At 38.6% G+C, this 19,504-nt stretch overlaps 1 protein-coding gene across 1 annotated transcript in view; it reads right to left on the reverse strand.

Annotated features, from left to right (window-relative positions):
- Positions 1–19,504, reverse strand: part of hcn1 (hyperpolarization activated cyclic nucleotide-gated potassium channel 1) — a 94,621-nt gene that overhangs the window by 41,909 nt on the left and 33,208 nt on the right. Inside the window, exon 3 of the mRNA XM_086053718.1 lies at positions 4,400–4,561. Coding sequence (XP_085909844.1) covers positions 4,400–4,561 — 162 coding nt within the window. The remainder of the gene's footprint in view (positions 1–4,399; positions 4,562–19,504) is intronic.

Consider the following 19,504-nt stretch of genomic DNA (forward strand, 5'->3'; position numbering starts at 1 on the left):
TCATCAGAATTCTTGATAATCGATCAATAAATCGATTGCCATCTTATTTTGACATATATTAATGTTCTGAATTCGTGTTTCTATGCTCCAGAGTTGTTGTGACAGCGTGGATTAGCTTCCAGGGTCCTGCACAAACTTTTGCACTGGTAGCACCGGTGTGACCAATTTTTTTCAGTTGACAGAAGCAGCAGCAGCAGAAGAACATCAACCGGCTTACGTATCGCATCCTATGTAACCAAACCAAGCGCACTTTTGAAAACCGCTCGAGTACCCCAATACCAGAGTAGAGTTTAGCGCACTCGCATTATATTTCCAAACACCCCCGTAGATAAGGAGACAAGGCGCTTTCATTGTAAAGGGAGCGTGGAGGAGGAGGCTGGCTATACTAGTGAAAAATACTTTACACCAGTTTTAAACAGTGAGACTGCAGAGGGAACATTAAAATATGTGTCCCACCAGCGTGACCAGTATGAAAAGCCGGACGCATTTGCGAGAATGTTGGTCACACTCTCGAGCCCTGACTTCCCACAGGTGACATAGTGTTGGTCTTTTTATACATCAAATTAGTTTAAAGCAAATCAATCGAGAGGTTCGAAGTTAATATAATTGCGGCTATGACAAAGCACATGCCAAACAAGTCCAGGCGACTATTCTGACATCCAAATATAGGTTGATCATACATGCATCACACTCTCGCACCGTGTGGGGTTCTATATATAGGCGTGCTATCACTGTTGTCTGAACATGTCAACAGCTTTTTTTTTCTTTTCTGTGAAACGTCTTTTAAATCAAGGGACCTGTAATGCAGCAAGAAGTAACGGGAAAAAATGCCATCATATGACAACAAAGGCGTAATGCTCTCAGGGAAAGATTTCATTATACAGGAAAAAAGTCAGCATATTAGAAGAGAGAATACAGTTTTAAAGCTCACTGAGAAAACTTATACTTTTATGAGCATACAAAAAAAGTTATGATATTAAGAAGTCACAATTTTTGCCACAAAAATGTGTCATATTACAATACAAAGTTGTCATATTTGGAGAAGAAAGTCACAACTTTCCTAGAAAAATCAAATGTAATAATAATATTAATGATAAAGTTGTAATTTGTATGCCAAAAAAATGGTGTTGTTCATGAAAAAAAGCCAACATTTTATGATGTGTTGTCATTTTTAAAACTACAGGGTGAAACTTGAAAAATCACAAGAATTAATTAGCAATTGTACGAATAAAAAAAAAGAATGATATTATGAGAACAAATGTGTAATTTTATGAAAGAAGAAGTTATATGAATACAATCTTAATTTTAGAAAATATGTTTGCAATTTTACAAAAAAAGTCTCATATTATCTCATAGGATCAAATCTTAATTTTACAAGAAACAAGTGATTATATTAGGATAAAGTTGTAATTTTTATGCCGAAAGGTCACAAAATAAAAGAGGGGGTGAATCATACTAAGAGATCAGAGCTCATTTTTAACAATAAAAAGCATTTACTGTGATTTTTAATGCTTTTTAAAATTGCATGGGGGCTAGTTCAAATGTTCTCGTGCCCACCCCTGATTGAAAGTGGTACAAAAGCCATTTTAACTTGCGACATTAGATCTTGTTGGGCAACCTCCCGTCGTGGCAAAAGTGCTTGATGCAAATGAGGCCTCGCGGGGTGTAGCTAATTAAGTCTTTTACAAGATTCCACATTGATCTGCAGCAGGGTAATAAGTGAGATTTATTCAGAGCGAGAGGTGCAGTGAAAATTTAGGCTGTTCATTAGGCTTTTTTGGATGACTTTGTCATAGTTTAATAATGTGTGGCGAATGGAATGATGGCGTTAGCATAGTTTAGAGTAGGCCATAATCAGGATGAACCGCGGCAGTCGTCGGAGAAAACGATTCTCGTGTTTGCCTCTGAGTGACTCAAGCACGGTACGCTTGGGATGACGTGAAAAGTAAAGAGATACGACACTGAGGAGAGCTGACGTTTGCACCCCAAGCCCGGATGCTTCGCAACAGTCGCTTTGCATGTGTGGAGTTTGGCGGAGGAAGAGGCTAGACGAAGAGGCAGGGGACGGCCTGAGGCGAGCGTTTACGATCTGCAGCGCCTACGAGGCGCCCCACGCGATCGCGTCACTCGTTTCGCCCCAGCGGAGAAGGCGGAAAACGGAAGGGAAAAAAAATAACATCCCCAATGGACACCCGAGCGCCAAAACAGCCCTTATGAAGAGTCCACACAAAAAAATTCTAACAATTTTTCTGACTTTTTATGTGCCCTTGTATGCACTGCTGTTTTGGTTAGCAACCAGATATGGGTAGAGTATACAAAAATACTCATGTACTATTACTTTAGAATAATATAAATCAAGTAAAAGTAAAAATGAGTCCTCAAGTAATTAATCAAGTATTTTGAGTGACTTGCTGGTCACTGATTTATAATGATATAATCAGAGCGTGACCGTTGAACAAAAACATATAAAACAGGAATGTGCTATTTCAGATATTGCTCAACCATACCATACCACTCTAACTAAAACAATATGTAAAAAAATAATAATAATAAATAAATATATATATATATATATATATATATATATATATATATATATATATATATATATATATATATATTTTTTTTTTTTTTATTTTTTTTTTTATTTCGTATTTTATTTTATTTAATTTTACATATTTTACTGCTGATCTAGTTTCTTTTGACGGCGCTTGAATATAGCAGATGTCCTAAATGGAGCTGTCACCGAATGGGAACTTCCGAGGCCAAATCACGGAGTCGCTGTTGTGACCGACAACGCTCGCAACATGCATGTGGCAATACGTGAGGCTGGCTTTGGGCCACACATTAAGTGCTTATCGTGCAGGCAATGAACACAATTACACAAGTGCAGCTGGTCCAAAGTTGGCCGCGTATGATGTTTATTTAGACGTGTCAAGCGTATAGGTTCTTTTTTTCATCGATGCTCAACAGCAGCAGCACTTTTGACGTCTAAATAAAGACAGCTCAAGCTGCCCGCGCACAAACTAATTATGGAGGTAATCACGCGCTAGAACAACTCTTTGGACATGATGGCTCACGATCTAGAGCAGCGGGGTGCCGTATCTGCAGCACTGAGGAGCCCAGAACTGCGACGAGTTGCAGAAACCTTGACACAGACGCAGTGACATTCCTCTTGTTGAAGATCGACTGAGAAACAAGTTGAACTCTACAATACAATACAATTTTATTTATATAGCGCATTTCATAACGGCTAGAGCTGTAACAAAGCACTTTAAAAACAATACAATACATAAAAAACTATATATATATATATAATAATACTTATATATATATATATTCATTTATTTATTTACTATTTTTATTATCGTATTTTTAAAAAATGGTCTCGAAAAAAAGTCATACTGAGAAAAAAAAGCCATGTTGGTGGAATAAAGTTGCACTTTTTGGGGGAAAAAAAAGTGACAATATTATTAACTAATCCACTAATAAAAAAAAAAAAGGCTTAATTTTAAGAGGATAAAGTCAGAATTGTACAAGGAAAGTCAACAAGGTGATTGTTGCAATCAAAAAAAGTTAAAATAAAAATGGATAATTATTATTATTTTTTTTAATTGATAAATCATTTTAAAAAATTGGGAGGAATCATTTTAGGAGGAATGAGAAAAAATATTAATAAGAATAAAGTTGGGATGCTATGAGATAAGAGACTGTGTCACGATACGATTATACAATAAAGTTGACATTTTACAAGAAATAAATAAAGGCAGTTTTACGAGAATACCGTTAATGCACCGTGGGAAAACGTCTTTTTTGGGAGAACAAAGTCGGAATTTTTGGAGAAAGAAGTCATCGTATAATGCAAATAAAAACACAATTTTTCGGGAATAAAGTCATTTATATGAGAAAATTACATTTTACCAGGATAAAGTCATAATTTGACATTTGTCAAAATTCATTACGGTATATTATGAGAGTAAAGTTACAATTTTTACAACAAAAGTATTGAAAGACAAAGACTAGTAATAGAATACAATTGTAATGCTTCGGGGGTGATGGCGGGATGCTACGAGACTTAAGTTAATAGACTTAAGTCATAGAGATCAAGTCAGCATATTAGACTACTAATCATTTTCCAAAAATTAAGTTGTAATTCAACTCAAGTTACTATGTTATGAAAATACAGTCAAATACAGGTAACCAACAAACTTGTCATGTTTACTATAAAACAACTTCCTATTAGGAGAGACTATGAAGCTGACGACAACAAAAAGATGCAAATGTAGCTGAACACTGAAATATATGAAAATAACAATCACTAAAGTCTGCATCAATCACACGCATAACACACGCACAGCTGCCAAAAGACGACAGAAAAGAGTAAAAGCGAGATACTTACAACCATACCGTTTAGCGACACCCAGCAGTCAGGGGGGAAGTCTTGGAGCAGAGGCACCAGGTACTGAAGGCAGCCGTCCCAGTGGCACAGCAGCAGCATCATGCCTATCAAGTTAAATATTCTTACCACAGCGCTTGCCAGGTCATAGGTCATATGGAAGATCTGCACACAGAAGGACAGAGAAAAAGCAGAAACGTTGGGCAGGCTGATTCGGAACTGCGCGAATGACGCAAGTCACATACAAAAAAGAAAGAAAAAAAAAATCTCAGGTTTGGCCACTTGAGGATTCGGTCGCCGCTGTTTGAGTTTGTGCTACTGCGTTCGCAGATGTCGAGCTGTGCATAACTCAACATGGCCGCACTCCAAAACAAACAGGCCTCCAGAAACATGCATTGAGTAGCATGTAGCAAGTCTTCAGACGGCAATGAGCGTGCTACTGTTATTTGTTTCTTTCTATCTATATATGTACAGTACTACGACATGACCGAGGATGTATTCGACGAGATGTCTTATGTTGTGCTCAATCAAAAGTCCAGAGGCGGGCATTTTGTCAGTAGCGACGGAAGGTCCATCAGTCTGTCACTGATGGACTCCCGTTTTGCTGGCAAATGATGACTGAATGATGGACCGGCAAAATTTACTGACGCGTCCAACTCTGGAAATGTCCATGATAGATGTCCAAGGACGTGTGCTATGTCCTACAATGTTACCTGTGACCTGTTCTATTTGTTCCATGATGTGTCTGTTGACCCGTCCTTTGGTGTCCTATCAGGCATCTCATTATATAACCTATATTGTGTTCTATAACATGTTCTATAAGTCCATTGATATGTCCCATAATGGGTGTAGAAGTGTCCTAGAATGTGTCCTACAACAAATCTCAAGCTGTATCCTACAACTTGTCCTATTATATGTACTATGCTGTGACCTATGATGTGTTCTGACTTAATATGTTCTGCAGTGTCTTATGATATGGCCAACAATGGCTGCCTTGTTGTTCCATTCTGTGGTCCCACTGCCACTGGTATGGATCTGTTAAGGCTAGCGGTGATCGTGCTAGTCAAAGCTAGCAACATGAAGCTAATCCATGCCCCTTCAGCCCATAGATAACGATGCTTTAACCAGTCAAGCGTGTGTGGCATTTCTTTCGTGTGCCATAACAATAACGTCTTTCTGCCGTCTTGTTCGATCCAAAACAAACCCAAAATGTTTTGGGCCATTAACGGTGGCTGTGACTTGAAAATCTGCATCTGCAGGTAGGTAGTGGGCTACCGTTAATGTCAAACTCTGGCATATCCTATAGCATTGTATGTCCTGTGTTTCCTATTTGTTTCATGACAATTCCTATGTTGTTCCTATGTCCCATGAAATGTCAAAGTCCTAAAGTAGGTTCCATAAGGTGCTCTAAGATGCATCATCAATACACTTCATGTATCCTTCAACTTGTCCAATGATGCGTTTTATGTCTTGTTGTATGACATGTCCAATAATATAGCCTACAATGTGTCTTTATAATGTTTATATGTTTTATGTGTATTGAGACATTTCACACAATATGTCCTACACAGGAATGTGACAGAAAGAAATATGTTTTTCAGTAATCCCACAAACCGTATGTGTCCTATCATTTACTGTTATTTTACATTTTAACAAAGCAAATGTTACTTTGTAATCTAACGTTACAATCTGAGGTGTTTGTGCTAGAGTACCCATCAAGCAAAATGATGAAAAGGTAATTTGGTGGTGTAAAATAGTAATTAGAAGCAGGTTCATTTATGTATTTCACCTATTTGGGTGAAAAGAACCAAGTGAAACCCTACCACTACACATATTTCATAATAATCTCATAATTGAGAGCTATTTTTTAATTCCAGGTTAGTTATTCCATAATTCCTCCAACTGTAATCGTTAAATATGGACGTGATGATGGCTGATTGGTGCACTTGGGTAATAAACCCGTCGCATCCCAGGATCTGCCGAGTGAAATATTTCGTCTAATTGCGATCTATTTTTAAAGTCGATGCTTTTCCTTTTCTCCTCAAAGCGCCCATTTTAATTAATCACATCTGAAATGACGTTTAATTGGGCCTATTTCGTCCGTTAAGTGGCGGATTCCATGTTCACCTCCAAAACGGTGTGAAAACATTAATTCACATTGAGTGATAGATTAAGACGCTACAGATCTGGAATTTAAAAAGCGGTAGGGGCCTATTCAACTAATTTGTTAAGGTGGCACATTTCCTACAATATGTATAACGTCTGTAATAATTTTGAACCTTTCATTTTCCAAATAATGACATAATACGCCCAAAACAATGAATGTGTGTGATTGAATTGTAAATATATATAATTGGAATGTGTGCCAGCCGCAGTCAATCATGATCACAAATAGGATGTTTATCGGGCTGTGAAAGAAAGGTCACTCATAAGACATTCGGCACAATTAAGTCTGTTTTTAAAGGCAACATAAAAATAGCAGAAAATAACACAAAAATGGTACCATTAAACTGAATTGCTTGATTTCCTGAGTCGTTTTGGGTTTTGTGGTGAGTCAAAGTTTCACATTTGCTGCGAGTCATCAAACGTTCATGCCTTACTCTTCCCATGTGCGATGACCCATTTTAGTGTCGCCCATCTGTCTATTATACGTAGTTGAAATTTGTTAGTGATCACACAAAATCTCTCGGTCTAGTCAGTCTTTGACGGACACCTGGATATAGCTAAAATGACCCTAAAATGGTCCAACTGAAATTGTTTGACTGCATATTTTCTCCCTGGTTACTCTCCGCTGCAACGTCGTTCCAGCCGACCTAAGTGACAAGTGCACTGTCTCACTCAAGCACTTATTCTGGTGTTTTGCGACTGCATTTTGATAGCTTAGCAATTAGCATGGCTTCAGGTCTTCCCTTCGTCTTCGTGATAACGCTACTAGTTTAGCTTTTTCTCTTCCGTCGAGGCAATGGATCAGTGACTTATGCTATGTAAACATCAGCTCACATGATTTTTAGCCACATGTTTAGCCACATTAGCTATCCAGCCGCAGCTCGTAAGTAGCAAGGCTTCGCAAAATAGTGTGCAACAAGCATTGCACAATAAAACAGCGGAAAACAGCGAGCTGATATGGCCGTACAATTTGGGCGTTTCTGTCACACTGAACAGTGCGAATGAAAGGGGATACAAAGACGTACTGTAATCAACATGCGTGACTGTGATTGGACAGTAGGGTCCAAATCTCTATCTCCGAGCGAATTCATAGTTTATATTGAATATACCCTCGATACCGTATCGGCACGCACCCCTACGTTCAATGAATGGATTTCTACAATGATTCTGAGAGTTTGATGCACGTTGTCATAGTCATGAGTGTAATACAATGACATTCACCACACCAGAAACTGTCTGCCTGTACTTCGATCAAATTCACATTACACCAACGACTAGGCCCTGCTTCTAGCTGTGGTAAAGCTTAGTCTACTTTCAGCCACTAAACTGTCAGGTGCGCCAGGGGTGTGTAAAAGAAAATGCCCACAGTCGACCGGAATGCCCAGCATGGTGCAGCGCAGTCTCCCAAACACATCAGTTTTTAGGCTTGAGTTCATAGAGCCCTAAATGTTCTGTTGCTCGTAAAACCAGCTTTGGGGGCAAAGAGCAATGAAGTAAATTTTGGGGGCTTCAAATAATAATGGCAGTTTTTTTGTGTCCTTTTGGGCATGGGTTCTTAAGCCTTTTTGTTGGTCTACTCAGCATAGAAATGAATTGATTGTCAAGGGCTGCTACCAAACCACACACCCAGAAACAAAATTTTCTCCAGGATGATCACCCTGTAAAATTTCTGGAGTCCTTTATAGTGTGAAAAAGCACTCAAAAATTGGCTTGAGAATAATCAATAAGTGGTGCTGTTAATTAACTGTACAACCGTCCAATTCTAGTACTTACAACATGGAGTTTGCATCACTTGTGCAAAATTGGCATTAATTAAACCAACGCAGGTGGTTTAAAATCTCTTTGAGTGGCAATCCCCTCCACTACGATCCATTGTGACTATCCTGTGACCTTTCTGCAACAAAAGGACAGCGACTACATACACACACACACGGGGCGAGAGAGAAAGAGAGAGAGAGAGAAAGAAGAGAGCGAGAACAACAGGGCTGGGCTGATGCTTAGATCCCTCCATGGTTCAACTCCTCCACTGGGACATACAGTGCGCTGCCCCGCAAGGCTAAAATTAGCCACTAGCATATGCCAGAGGAGAGCGCTCGTCTCAAACGCACCCTGAATCTCTTCGGCTGTCTTTTATTCTTAATTTAGCAGAACTCTCTCGCACACGAGGCAGCACGCTCGCTCCATTTGCCTTCACGTTCATCAGTGGCTGATGACTTAATGGGATGGAACAACTGACATAGAGAAAGTAGGAAAACAAAAACAAAAAGAGAACGGTTAGGGAATTAAAGGCAGATATTCCTGTTTCTAACTGGATTGGAAAATGAGCACAGGCTCTTTGAGATTTATTGGGACAGGCACATATCAAAGAACTAAACCCAAAAGTAAATGAATCCATCCATTTTCAGGTGGCTGACTAGGCTGTTTATCTGAAAGAAAATGGAAAATGGAAGTCTAAGCCTTGAAAACAAACATTAAAAATAGGTGTTAAAATTGTACAGTTTAAACATTTAAAATTTAGACAATTTTGTTTGACCATTATGAGCATTTATGCCCTTAATGTTGAGCTCTATGGTGTTGAAACAGGAGTTCAGAACCAGTTATAATTAAAAAAAAAAAAATGTTCAATTCAGTTAGTTTGAATTTGTTTTTTAGAGTAGGTTTGTTTGTTTTTATTTTCTTTTTATTTTCACAAATGCCTTATTTGAGATTAGTTTGTATTAGTTTTAGTATTAGTTTTATGTATTTTTTATCTTTGTCAAGTGCAAAAAAAGGTAGCTAAGTATTGTCTAACAAAGTAAACTACAATTCTCAAACAACTGTTTGACCTTTAAAGATGCAAAGTAAATACATTTAAAATGAACCCCAAAAGGTCATGTATGATATTAATTGACAAAGATGAAAATGAAGGCAATTTTCCATACTTATGGTTAATTTTAATAACCATAAGATGTAGATGCCGTTAGTTTCGTCAACTATAATAACCTTGCTCAGAACATATGTCAACCACAATTAATCGCTGGGTGCATGATCAAAGCAAATAAATGCCTCCCTCAAATAGATGCCTCTCTTTTCCCTCTTATGAAAAATATGTCAGAGGTGTTATAATCTCAATTAAGGGTAGGGGGTGCTGAAGCCACATCAGAAATATGTGCAGCCCCAGTTAAGCCCCTCTAGCATTTAAATGTAAATATAACTTTTTTTCAAGGATCAATTTTGTGTTCTCATAAAACAAAAAATGTATCTCGCTCCAGCAGAGTGAATATTCCAACTTGTGATCAAAAGGTTTTTGTTTATAAAAAAAATTCTACAATGAGAATAAAGTGGTGGCACCATTTTGGAGGATTTACAGGTCAATGAAAGGTTACATATGAGATGATGGCATACAGCTGCCATGTTTATCCTTTCATTATAACGTAAATATTTCCAAAAGGATTTATTTTTTAAATCTTTGATGCAAATAGATTCTCCATAAAGATGTAGTCAGGTGAGATCAAAGCTCACGAGTGGGTGGTAATTGAGAGTGAGAGTAAGCTTCTCTTCCAGAGGGGTTTTTCACAAAACTCGCAAGAAAGGCTTTGCCCAAAATCCCCGCTACCTGCGGGTCATCCCTCACCGAGGACATCAAGGAAAGATGTAGGAACTCATTAGCAGCGTGTGGAACTTGTTTAGCTCACAATTTCATGGGATCTAATAATAGAGGGAGCTCCTCCTAACAAAGGGTTTTGGATCAGTGGTCTGGGTCGGGCGAGCTTGGTTATGATGAAGGTGTCCATTAGGGAGCTGGGAACTGGGATGCACTCATTTGTGGAGAAAGGCTAATGTTGCAAAAGTGCACATGAAACAAAGATTTTAAAATGGAGTTGGGAAGGAAAAGAAAAGAGGCATAAAATACCTTTTTTTTGTTGTTTTCTTCATGAGGGTTCATTTATCGGGCAGAACTGCGAGCTAGTGGTATGTCTGCCTCTAAATTATGAGTTTCGAGGTTCAAAACCCAGCGCCGACATTCGATTGCAGTGTTTGTGTATTCTACCTGTGCTTGTCCGGGGTTATCCATGTACTTTCGCTTCTTCCCACATTTTAAAACCACGCATGTTAGGTTCAAAACTCAAAATTGTCCGCAAGTGCGAGTATGAGTATGAATGATGTTTGTCTATATCCGTGCCCTGCACTTGACCGGCAACCAGGCCAGGCAAACAATATTCGCAATTTAAAAAAAAACATTTAGGCCATAAATACAAACAATCCAATAAACAAATAACTACAGTGATAACTGAGCATGTCTTCTAATGCCACCTGACCACCGCATGTGTTCTTACGCCACCCAGAAAACTAGTTCAATGTGAGCGCTTCTTAAACTCAAAACATCATATACGCACCTGGAATAGGTGTCACAAATAATCCTTGATCCGCATGAAAAATCGGGGGTGGGAATAGATACATGAGGTTCGCGGTTATATTTAAGTCGCCTGCTTCTGTTGTCCGGCAAGAGCAGTGAGACTGCTCCAGTCACGCACAAATCACTGTGTCCTTTTTCCAAACAGAGATGTCTCCATGTTTACGTTTATATGCAGTCAATAACCCTTTCAAAACCCGAATATTGGCAGTATTCCCATTTTGAAAGGCCATGTAAACGTGCGCAAAAAACAGAAGAAGCTCTTATTTGGGTTTTTAAAAACCTAAAGACCCCTAGGTAACCCGAATGTTTCAGAAATCCGAATTTTGACCTTAACCCAAATACTGACTGCATGTAGACATTCATGAAAGACGTGAGTGTGCCACATTGAAGGGAACGAGAGGAGCCCCTTTCATTGGAGACGAATGGAATCGTGCATGCCCACCATGGCGCAAACCATCCTTAAATACGTCAGCTTGCATACATCTGCGAAATTACCAACACCTAATCTAACACGCTGGATTTGCGCCAGTCATGAAAATACTGAAGATCTTTATCTTCATGAGCTACAGAGAAAATGAAGGATCAAAGAATTCATTTGTTTTATTTTATTATTTTTGAACTATTATTTCAAATGTTGTTAGAAGTTGTGCTATGCTGACTTTTTCTTGTGGGGCCATAATGCCCATAGATGCCACAAGACGGCAACAAAGTATTACATGGAGATAGGCAATTCACTTCATCATAGTTCCTTGGAACCAAGACGTTACAAGATGGCGCCAAAGAAATACTATTACTGTATATTAGACAGGACTTTGGCCTAAGCACAAAAACATTTTTTCAGTGAATAACTGATATTGGTTAATAAAAGAAAAATCAGTGAATAGGCAAATTCTCAAAGAGCAAATTGTGAATATATGGGGAACACGAAAAGCTAGTTGAGAGTGAATCAACAGCGCCTCTGCAAGTAGTGCGCCCCATTTCGTCTCAGTTTGTTGTAAGACTGGATTAATCAACAATCAATTCCACACAATTGACAGGACTCTTAACAATCAAATTATTGTTCAATACATTATTATTATTATCATTATTATGCTGAACAGTCAGCACTACAAGGGCACAGGAGAAGATGGCAGTCGACCAAAAGCTGTGTGTCCAAGGCACGGATGTAATCAATTTAAATTGGATTTCATGCTTCCACTAGAAGCAATCTACGCCTTACGCGAGTCTGACATCTAGGTGGCACTGACAGGGAGCAAAAAGCACGGCCAACACCCCGGGCTGGCATCGCTAAAATATAGGCTTATGGTGCGCCCGGCTCCAGTTTGACCAGGGGCAAGGGCATAGGTCAGCATAATCCTCTAATACAGTAGAGACAAAGAGCCAAGATGTGATGTGATAGCAGCAAAGGGTCACACGGCGGTGCAGGCTGGCCAGCTCACTCCCGTCGGGAGGACTTTCTCCAACATAGTGCATTGGCGGCGCACAGTCAGCTGGCAGGCCATTTGCAACCGCTGTACTACGGCTAATGGACCAGCAACATGTGGCTTTTGAAACCTTTGCATGGATTTAGGGATTTGGACCTAGTGTTTAAAAAGACACTCAAGGGTGTGGGACAAAATATTGATATTGCCATGTGTATGTCATGATACATCGGCTGTAAATATGGATACTGTATGTGATGACGGGTTAGCCATGATACCGATTACCCACAATGTTTCTGTTTTATGTCACGGATGACCCGGATTACAACTGCTGCGCATGTGCGTTGCAGACAGGCATACAGCCAGCGGAAGACGAGACATTTTTGAGAGTAAAACACAGTGGCAAATAATCAAATATATAAATGAACAATGTTGATTTTGATATCTTGGCAGACCTACTCTCCTGACTGCCGGGGACGAGTAGGCTGCGCTGCTTGCAGAGTACATGTATCGGCCTGTAGTATCGATACCATGACATATTAGTATCGTATTCGGATACGCCGTGTATATATTGATACTTTTCCATGTTTGACAGGACTACAAAGAAAATGGCAACATGCTTCTAATTGGAAAACCACAATATCCAAATGAATACTTGAAATTACATGGGTGAAGTCCAAGGGCTGTTTGTGATATTTGAATGAAAAAAATGTTTGTTTCACAATTTTGTGACTATTTTATTTGAAAAGAGCAACAGAAATGGTGTTAAAAATGAGTAAATTGGAGAGAAGTGCGACAATATCTAAATTAAAACATTATAAAATTGTCATTCAATGAAAAAGACGCAACACCATATTTGAAATGTATTCTTAAAAATGTTTTTGTCTTGAAAAGGGGAACAAATTGATTCATAGTGACCAGTAAAAATACCTAAATGAAAAAGGTCATATCATCACTGTCCAATGTCAAAACGATAACTCCCCAATTTGGGAGTTAATTTTTGCCTCCCGAAAAACAGCAAAAATGCGTTTCTAGAAACAAAATCCATTCGTGTGATTATGTAATTTTTTTTCGTATATCGACAATATCTCAATAAAAACATGTTATCATATTGTTATAGTCCAATGTCATCTTTTCTGAGTTTTTCCTAAGGAAAAAAAATGTTTCATGTTACAAAGTAAAGACAATTGAGATATTACAATATCAAAACAAAAACATGTTAATCATATCATTGCTGGAACACAATTAGCTAAGCATTCATTTATTCAACTTCAATTGGACGTGAGTGACCTCTGCTTGAGGTTCGTAAGGGATTACCGAGGGACTAATTTAAAAGGATTAAATCCACCAATGGCTATTACTTTGAAGGATGACAAAAAGGCTTCCTGGAAATTATGTTTTTCTGCCACTTTAAAGTTGCCATGGGAATCTCTTTTTCTTTGTTTTGCCTAACCATAAATGGCAATTTGTTTTGTATCAAAAAAATATATAATTCAGATAGTATTTTCATTTTGCCTCCTTGTCTTGTCAAAGCAAAGAGTTCTAGTATGAAATCAGCTACATGCACACTTGGCTCCAAGAATAATTTGTCAAGCATAAGCATATTGTATTTCCAATGCACAGTAGAACATTAACAATGAATAGGGCTCAAGAGTTCAAAGCAACTTCCTGTTTACTAAAGGAAACTACTTAGCATGCGTATGTGTCTGGAAAAGAATGGCGGAGACAGGACAAAGAGTTCAAACTGCATATTGGACTACGTTGTTGAGGCAATGAAGCCCTGAGGGGGAAAAGAGACTTCATTAAAAGGCAAATGGGTGACGGATGGAATGAATCATTATGTGTGGAAAACAAGGCATCGTCTAACCACCTAAGAAAAAGTGCAACATTCATATCATCTTTCAAGTCTTGAACAAATATTATTATGTGTTTTAACATTTGTGAGTAAAATATGGTTTAGCATAATCAAACAGTGATGAAGTGAATGTTATGGGGGTAAAACCCATGATTTTACATGAATAAAAACAAAATATGGTAACCCAAAAAATCCGTCATATGCAAAAAAAAAAAATATATATATATATATATATATCAAATAACAATAAACATGCAATCCATGAATAGGTGTTAACACCACAAGTCACCCTTAAGTAATGACAAGTAAAAAAGTGGGAGCAGCTGTGGTCAGTAGGAACAAGCGCTCAGCGTTACATCGTTTTCTGTGGCGGTCAGCACAATTGTTGTCCCCGCACTTAGCAGATCTCGCCGCGTTCACTCTTGCCCGCCGCCTCACCCGCCCGCTCTCTATTTTGGTCGTGTGAGCGTGATAACCTCACCACTTGCGTTCTGCCTTTATAATGTGCGGCGAGTTTGCATTCATACGGTATGCGTGTAGTACGGAGCTTTTGCATTGGTAATGAACGCGAGGCTGGAACATTAGCATGCGGCGGAAGGAGCGGATTACATGGCGTTGTTGGTGGGCGGCCTCCACAAATCTAATGTGGAGGTCATTACAGGAGGCAGCAGGCATCACTGCAGGGGAAACAATCTACTGAATGTTGACTTTAACTCAGGGCTAGGCGACCTACGACCTGTGGTCCATACATGGTCGACAGGAGCAATTGAAGGTCCCCACTATGCAATACTAAAACAAGAATGAAAAGGGGACACATCTTCCCTGGATGACAATGGGCTGCTCTCGCTTCATATGCATTGCAGTTCACATGGTCCACAGGTTCTCAATAGAGTTGAGGTCAAACTTTTTTTTCCTTTTGTAATCATCGCAGTGTGTATAAAAGCTTGAGGATATTTTTCACAGCATTCTTTTGCATGAGAATCATTTTACTGCAGAATGCACGGGTCTTTATTTAAAAATGATAAGAAACGTCACATATTTTGCAGCAGTTGTTTTGAGACCATCCGGCACACTCTGAGCTTACTATTTCACTCTCCACATCAATTTTATTCTTGGAACATGTCCATATTTTCCTTGAAAATGTGTACTTTTTGTTGAATAAAAATCAACACTCTTCTTTTTTCTTTTTTTTGGGCCTATGAAGCACTTTGAGACTCACTATTATGGATTGGAAAATATATATATATTTTAAGTAGAACTTCTGTGTTGTAAGAAGACATCTTATGTTTTTCTCTTAAAATGTGCCACTTTATTTTCATTAATTTATATTTTTTCCCCTTAAAATGTTCAACTTTTTGTCGTACATTTTTGCCATAAATTTTCCCTCATAAAATTACCATTGTACAGTGACTTCAAGGAATAAGTTCAACAATTTTACAATTTTATTCCCTGTAATTAGACTTTACACAGATGCGATCGGTTGGATCAGATCGGCAGATATTTGGCACTACAAAAATGGTGATCGGTTGTTAATTGTTGTCATGTGGCGTCATGGATCGGATCCACAAAATAAGACATTATAGCAAATACAATCTTGTTCACTTCAGAGAAGCTCTAGTTTTTTTGGGGGGTGGAGGGTCAAGTTTTTTCCTCCCCATCTCCCATGTATTGAATGTTTATCAGCATTTATGGAAAGGTTTTTAGGGTTTAACTTTAATTATTTTTTCTCAATGTATTTTTATTGGGCGTCAATAATACGCAACAATTTATTTGGCTATTAGTAAGTCGGCCAGTCCCAATCCCCTGCAAATAGCAGGGTTTGATTCTACACTAGATAAACAAGTTGTTGAACTAGATTGAATAGTTTGGTCAATCTGATTGGATAGGTTTAATTGTGTTTATTAACCAAAAAATGCTTGTAATACACAGTACACGTTTGTTTGCTATGTTTTCATAAATCTCTCATGTCTCTCTCAGCACGGGCACCTGACAACTCATCGGCGCAGTGGGAAGAAAAGCGGAGAGGAGACAGATGAAGCGAGATTTGAACGGACATATTGTCTGAAAAGCTGCCAGCGGGCCCGAGAACAACTGTTTTCCCACTTGACCCATTTTCTGTCTCGCAATTGTTACGCAAGTTGGTGCTGGCATGACAGTTTGACAAGATCATAATTCCAGGATGTCAATTAGCGTTCTTTGTGCGTCATGCAAGACATGAGAAGATATTGCGGAAAATAGTAGTTGTAGTTGTTCGATAATGTCAATATAAAATGTCAAATAAAGGCCAAAGTCATTTGAGGGCTTTCCTATACTCAAATACAAGCAAGGCATGTTCATCCTTGTGGAAATGTACATTTTGAAAATTTACCTCCCGTAAATTTGTCGATAACACCTTCCGGAATTTTTTTTTTTAATTCAGCCCTTAAAGTGGAAGTCAACCCAAACATATTTTTTTCAAGAATATGTTCTATACAGGCCCATTAGTTGAAACAAGCCAATATGATTCAAATGAAATATGAGTTAAGCAGCAAAATCCACTTGTTTTTAGCCATTTCAGGGGGCGGCCATTTTGTCACGTCTGTCACTCCTGAATTTCTAGCACAAACTTGTCCTAGAAATGTTATCTGATTTCAAGCAAAGTTTGCCGACTTGCCGTCAAACACAAAATTAGTCTAATAAATCAACGGTGACAAAATATTGAAAAATGTTTCACATTTTAAATAACTACAAGCTACATGCTGTCATGGTGACATGGTGTCCCTGTGCTTGTGTTGGTTTTGGATGGATTCTCTGTCTTACTCTTACAGTCCCAAAATATGCATGTCAGGTGCATTGAAGACTTTAAATTGTCCATAGGTGTGAATGCAAGTATGACTGGCTGTTTGTCTATGACAGGGGTGTCCAAACTACGGCCCAGGGGCCATTTGTAGCTGCTCATTTTTAGTGGCCCATTACCACCCACGAACATCATCAGTGGGTGGCGATGCCCCTGACAACTAATCTTACTACTACTAATACTAATAAATGATATTATATTGCACTTTTGTAGCTATACAAAGATGCAAAGCAGCATTTCAAATAGAACTAACAAAATATCTCTAAAATTTCAGGAATAAAATGTGTTGCTCCAATTTCTGCTCTAGTCAAGGTCTAAATTGTGACCACATCACAGTAATGAACCGTAAAGTAAATCGATTTTGATTCTGTGGAGGGGCGGGTCTTTTCTAGTGGGACACAGGTCTGTGGGCCACAAAATCCTGACATATCCTAAACTATTTTCTTTTTCACCTTAAACTGAAAGCTGTGATGTAGTATTTTTTATTATTCAAAATAACCACAATATGTAAACAATATAAAATTGTTGATGGGTTGGTTTAGTGTTTTTAATGAAAAAAAGTTAAAGAATTCCATTATCCCTTAGATCCTTTACAGTATGTGGCAAAAAATTCAGCTGAGATGAACTGAGGCTCCATCCTACACATGACCCTAATGAGAAAAAGCATTATAGAAAATGGATGGATGCTTTGCATTCATGTCCAAAAGATGATCCTTAAATGTATGAAAAATAATCTCACCCTCACGTAATGTATTGCTTGTATTGCTTGACTTTTTAGTATAATTTCCTCCTAAATTCTTATAAAAACTGCTAACTGGCGCCCCAGAAATGTCTCGCCAAACAAAACTTAAGAAAATAAATTCAGAAAGACGGGAAAAGAAGTGCTGTTTTTGCAAATATGTCTGTCACTGAGGCAGGGGAAGAAGGGAACGTTTGAGCCTAAGTTGTGTTTGTGCTAAGAAGGCAGTCGAGGTGGATTAGTGCCCATGTGAGAGCAGGAGGGATTTGACTGGATTGCACAGGATGACCCACTGTGCTCATGTTAACATCAGGAAGATGAACCCTTTCCTCCATCGTTTACACAGGAAAGGAAGCATCCTGAAGGGGAATGCATGCGGGTCCCACAGTATGATTCCAGTCATATATGGTAAAAGTGCAGATGATCCATTCTCCGTCTACAGGGGCTCAAATTGAATATGGACTGTCTCTAGCAGATTTCGGCAAGCAGCATTAACCCTGTTTATGAGGGAGGCACAAATACCAGTACCAGTATTGGTGTCGGTCTGTGCTAGTACTCATAAAAATGCATTGATACCACGACACAGCTAGAACTTCACCAGCCTGACATTGACATTCTGGGTAGTGTCCATATCAGCCGTGTGAAGATACTTAAAGGTAAACACAGATGACAAAACTTTTAGTTGAAAATTACAGCCTGCAAAATGGATGATATAGTCCAATCGGTCGGGGTCGTCAGTGGCAGCGGCGCAAGTTGTGACTTTACAAAATGACACTGGAGGAGGCCATGAGTGGGGTGCTCCTCTGCCCCAGGGGGCCCCCAAGGCTCCCTGGTTGATCCTGCCAGTGGCAGATCTACATAGTTGCAAACATGAAGCCATGTATGTCTGAGTACACACAGACTGTAAAGTGAAAACAGTGAATGTCTTCTTAAATCAATGGGTCCTTTACTTGGATAACATAATTAATTCTTACTGTCAATTAAATACAATGCCCATTTGACAATATGGGGGGAAAAAAAATAAAACTTTCGCTCTCATTGTAATTTTGACCTTTTCTCCTCCTTATCAGCCCCCGAACATCTTCAAACATTTATTCTCATCTTTGGAACAGTGTCCCATTAAAAAATATATATTTTTCCTTTTCTAGAAAGACTGAACAAAATTATACATATACTAAAACATTAGTACAATCTGATAACAGAACATTCAAATTTGGAAAAACTTACATCTTCCATAAAAGACAACTTCAACCATTATAATAAAACTTCAAAACATCACAATTTATTCATTTTATTAATATATTTTTTTCTCTCATTCTCTTTTCCTCTCTTCCCAACAAATTCAATACCCACAATGTTCCTGTTGACCAAGTACAACTCCATCCAACTACTCCCAGTCCTTTGTTTTGCATATTGTTGGTTTGTTTGTTTTTATGTGGTTTGTAATTGCCAGACGTGGGCATTCCGTCAGACTAACGGGCCGGTCCGTTTTGCTGACCATAGACGGATGGAAGGACACTTTTTAAAAATGACGGATTGACGAATGACGGAAGGGGGTTTTCAATCATCAGTGTAATTGTGACTAACCACATCCATCATCAGTCCGTCACTAACGGACACTCATTTTTCAGACGTTTTTTTAAGTGGTCGACTGACAGACCAATGGACCTCTGACGGAATAACTGACGGACCAAC

The sequence above is a fragment of the Filicampus tigris genome, chromosome 15 (assembly GCF_054856515.1).
Source record: "Filicampus tigris isolate MCC_2025a chromosome 15, RoL_Ftig_1.0, whole genome shotgun sequence".
NCBI classification, from domain to species: Eukaryota; Metazoa; Chordata; class Actinopteri; order Syngnathiformes; family Syngnathidae; genus Filicampus; species Filicampus tigris.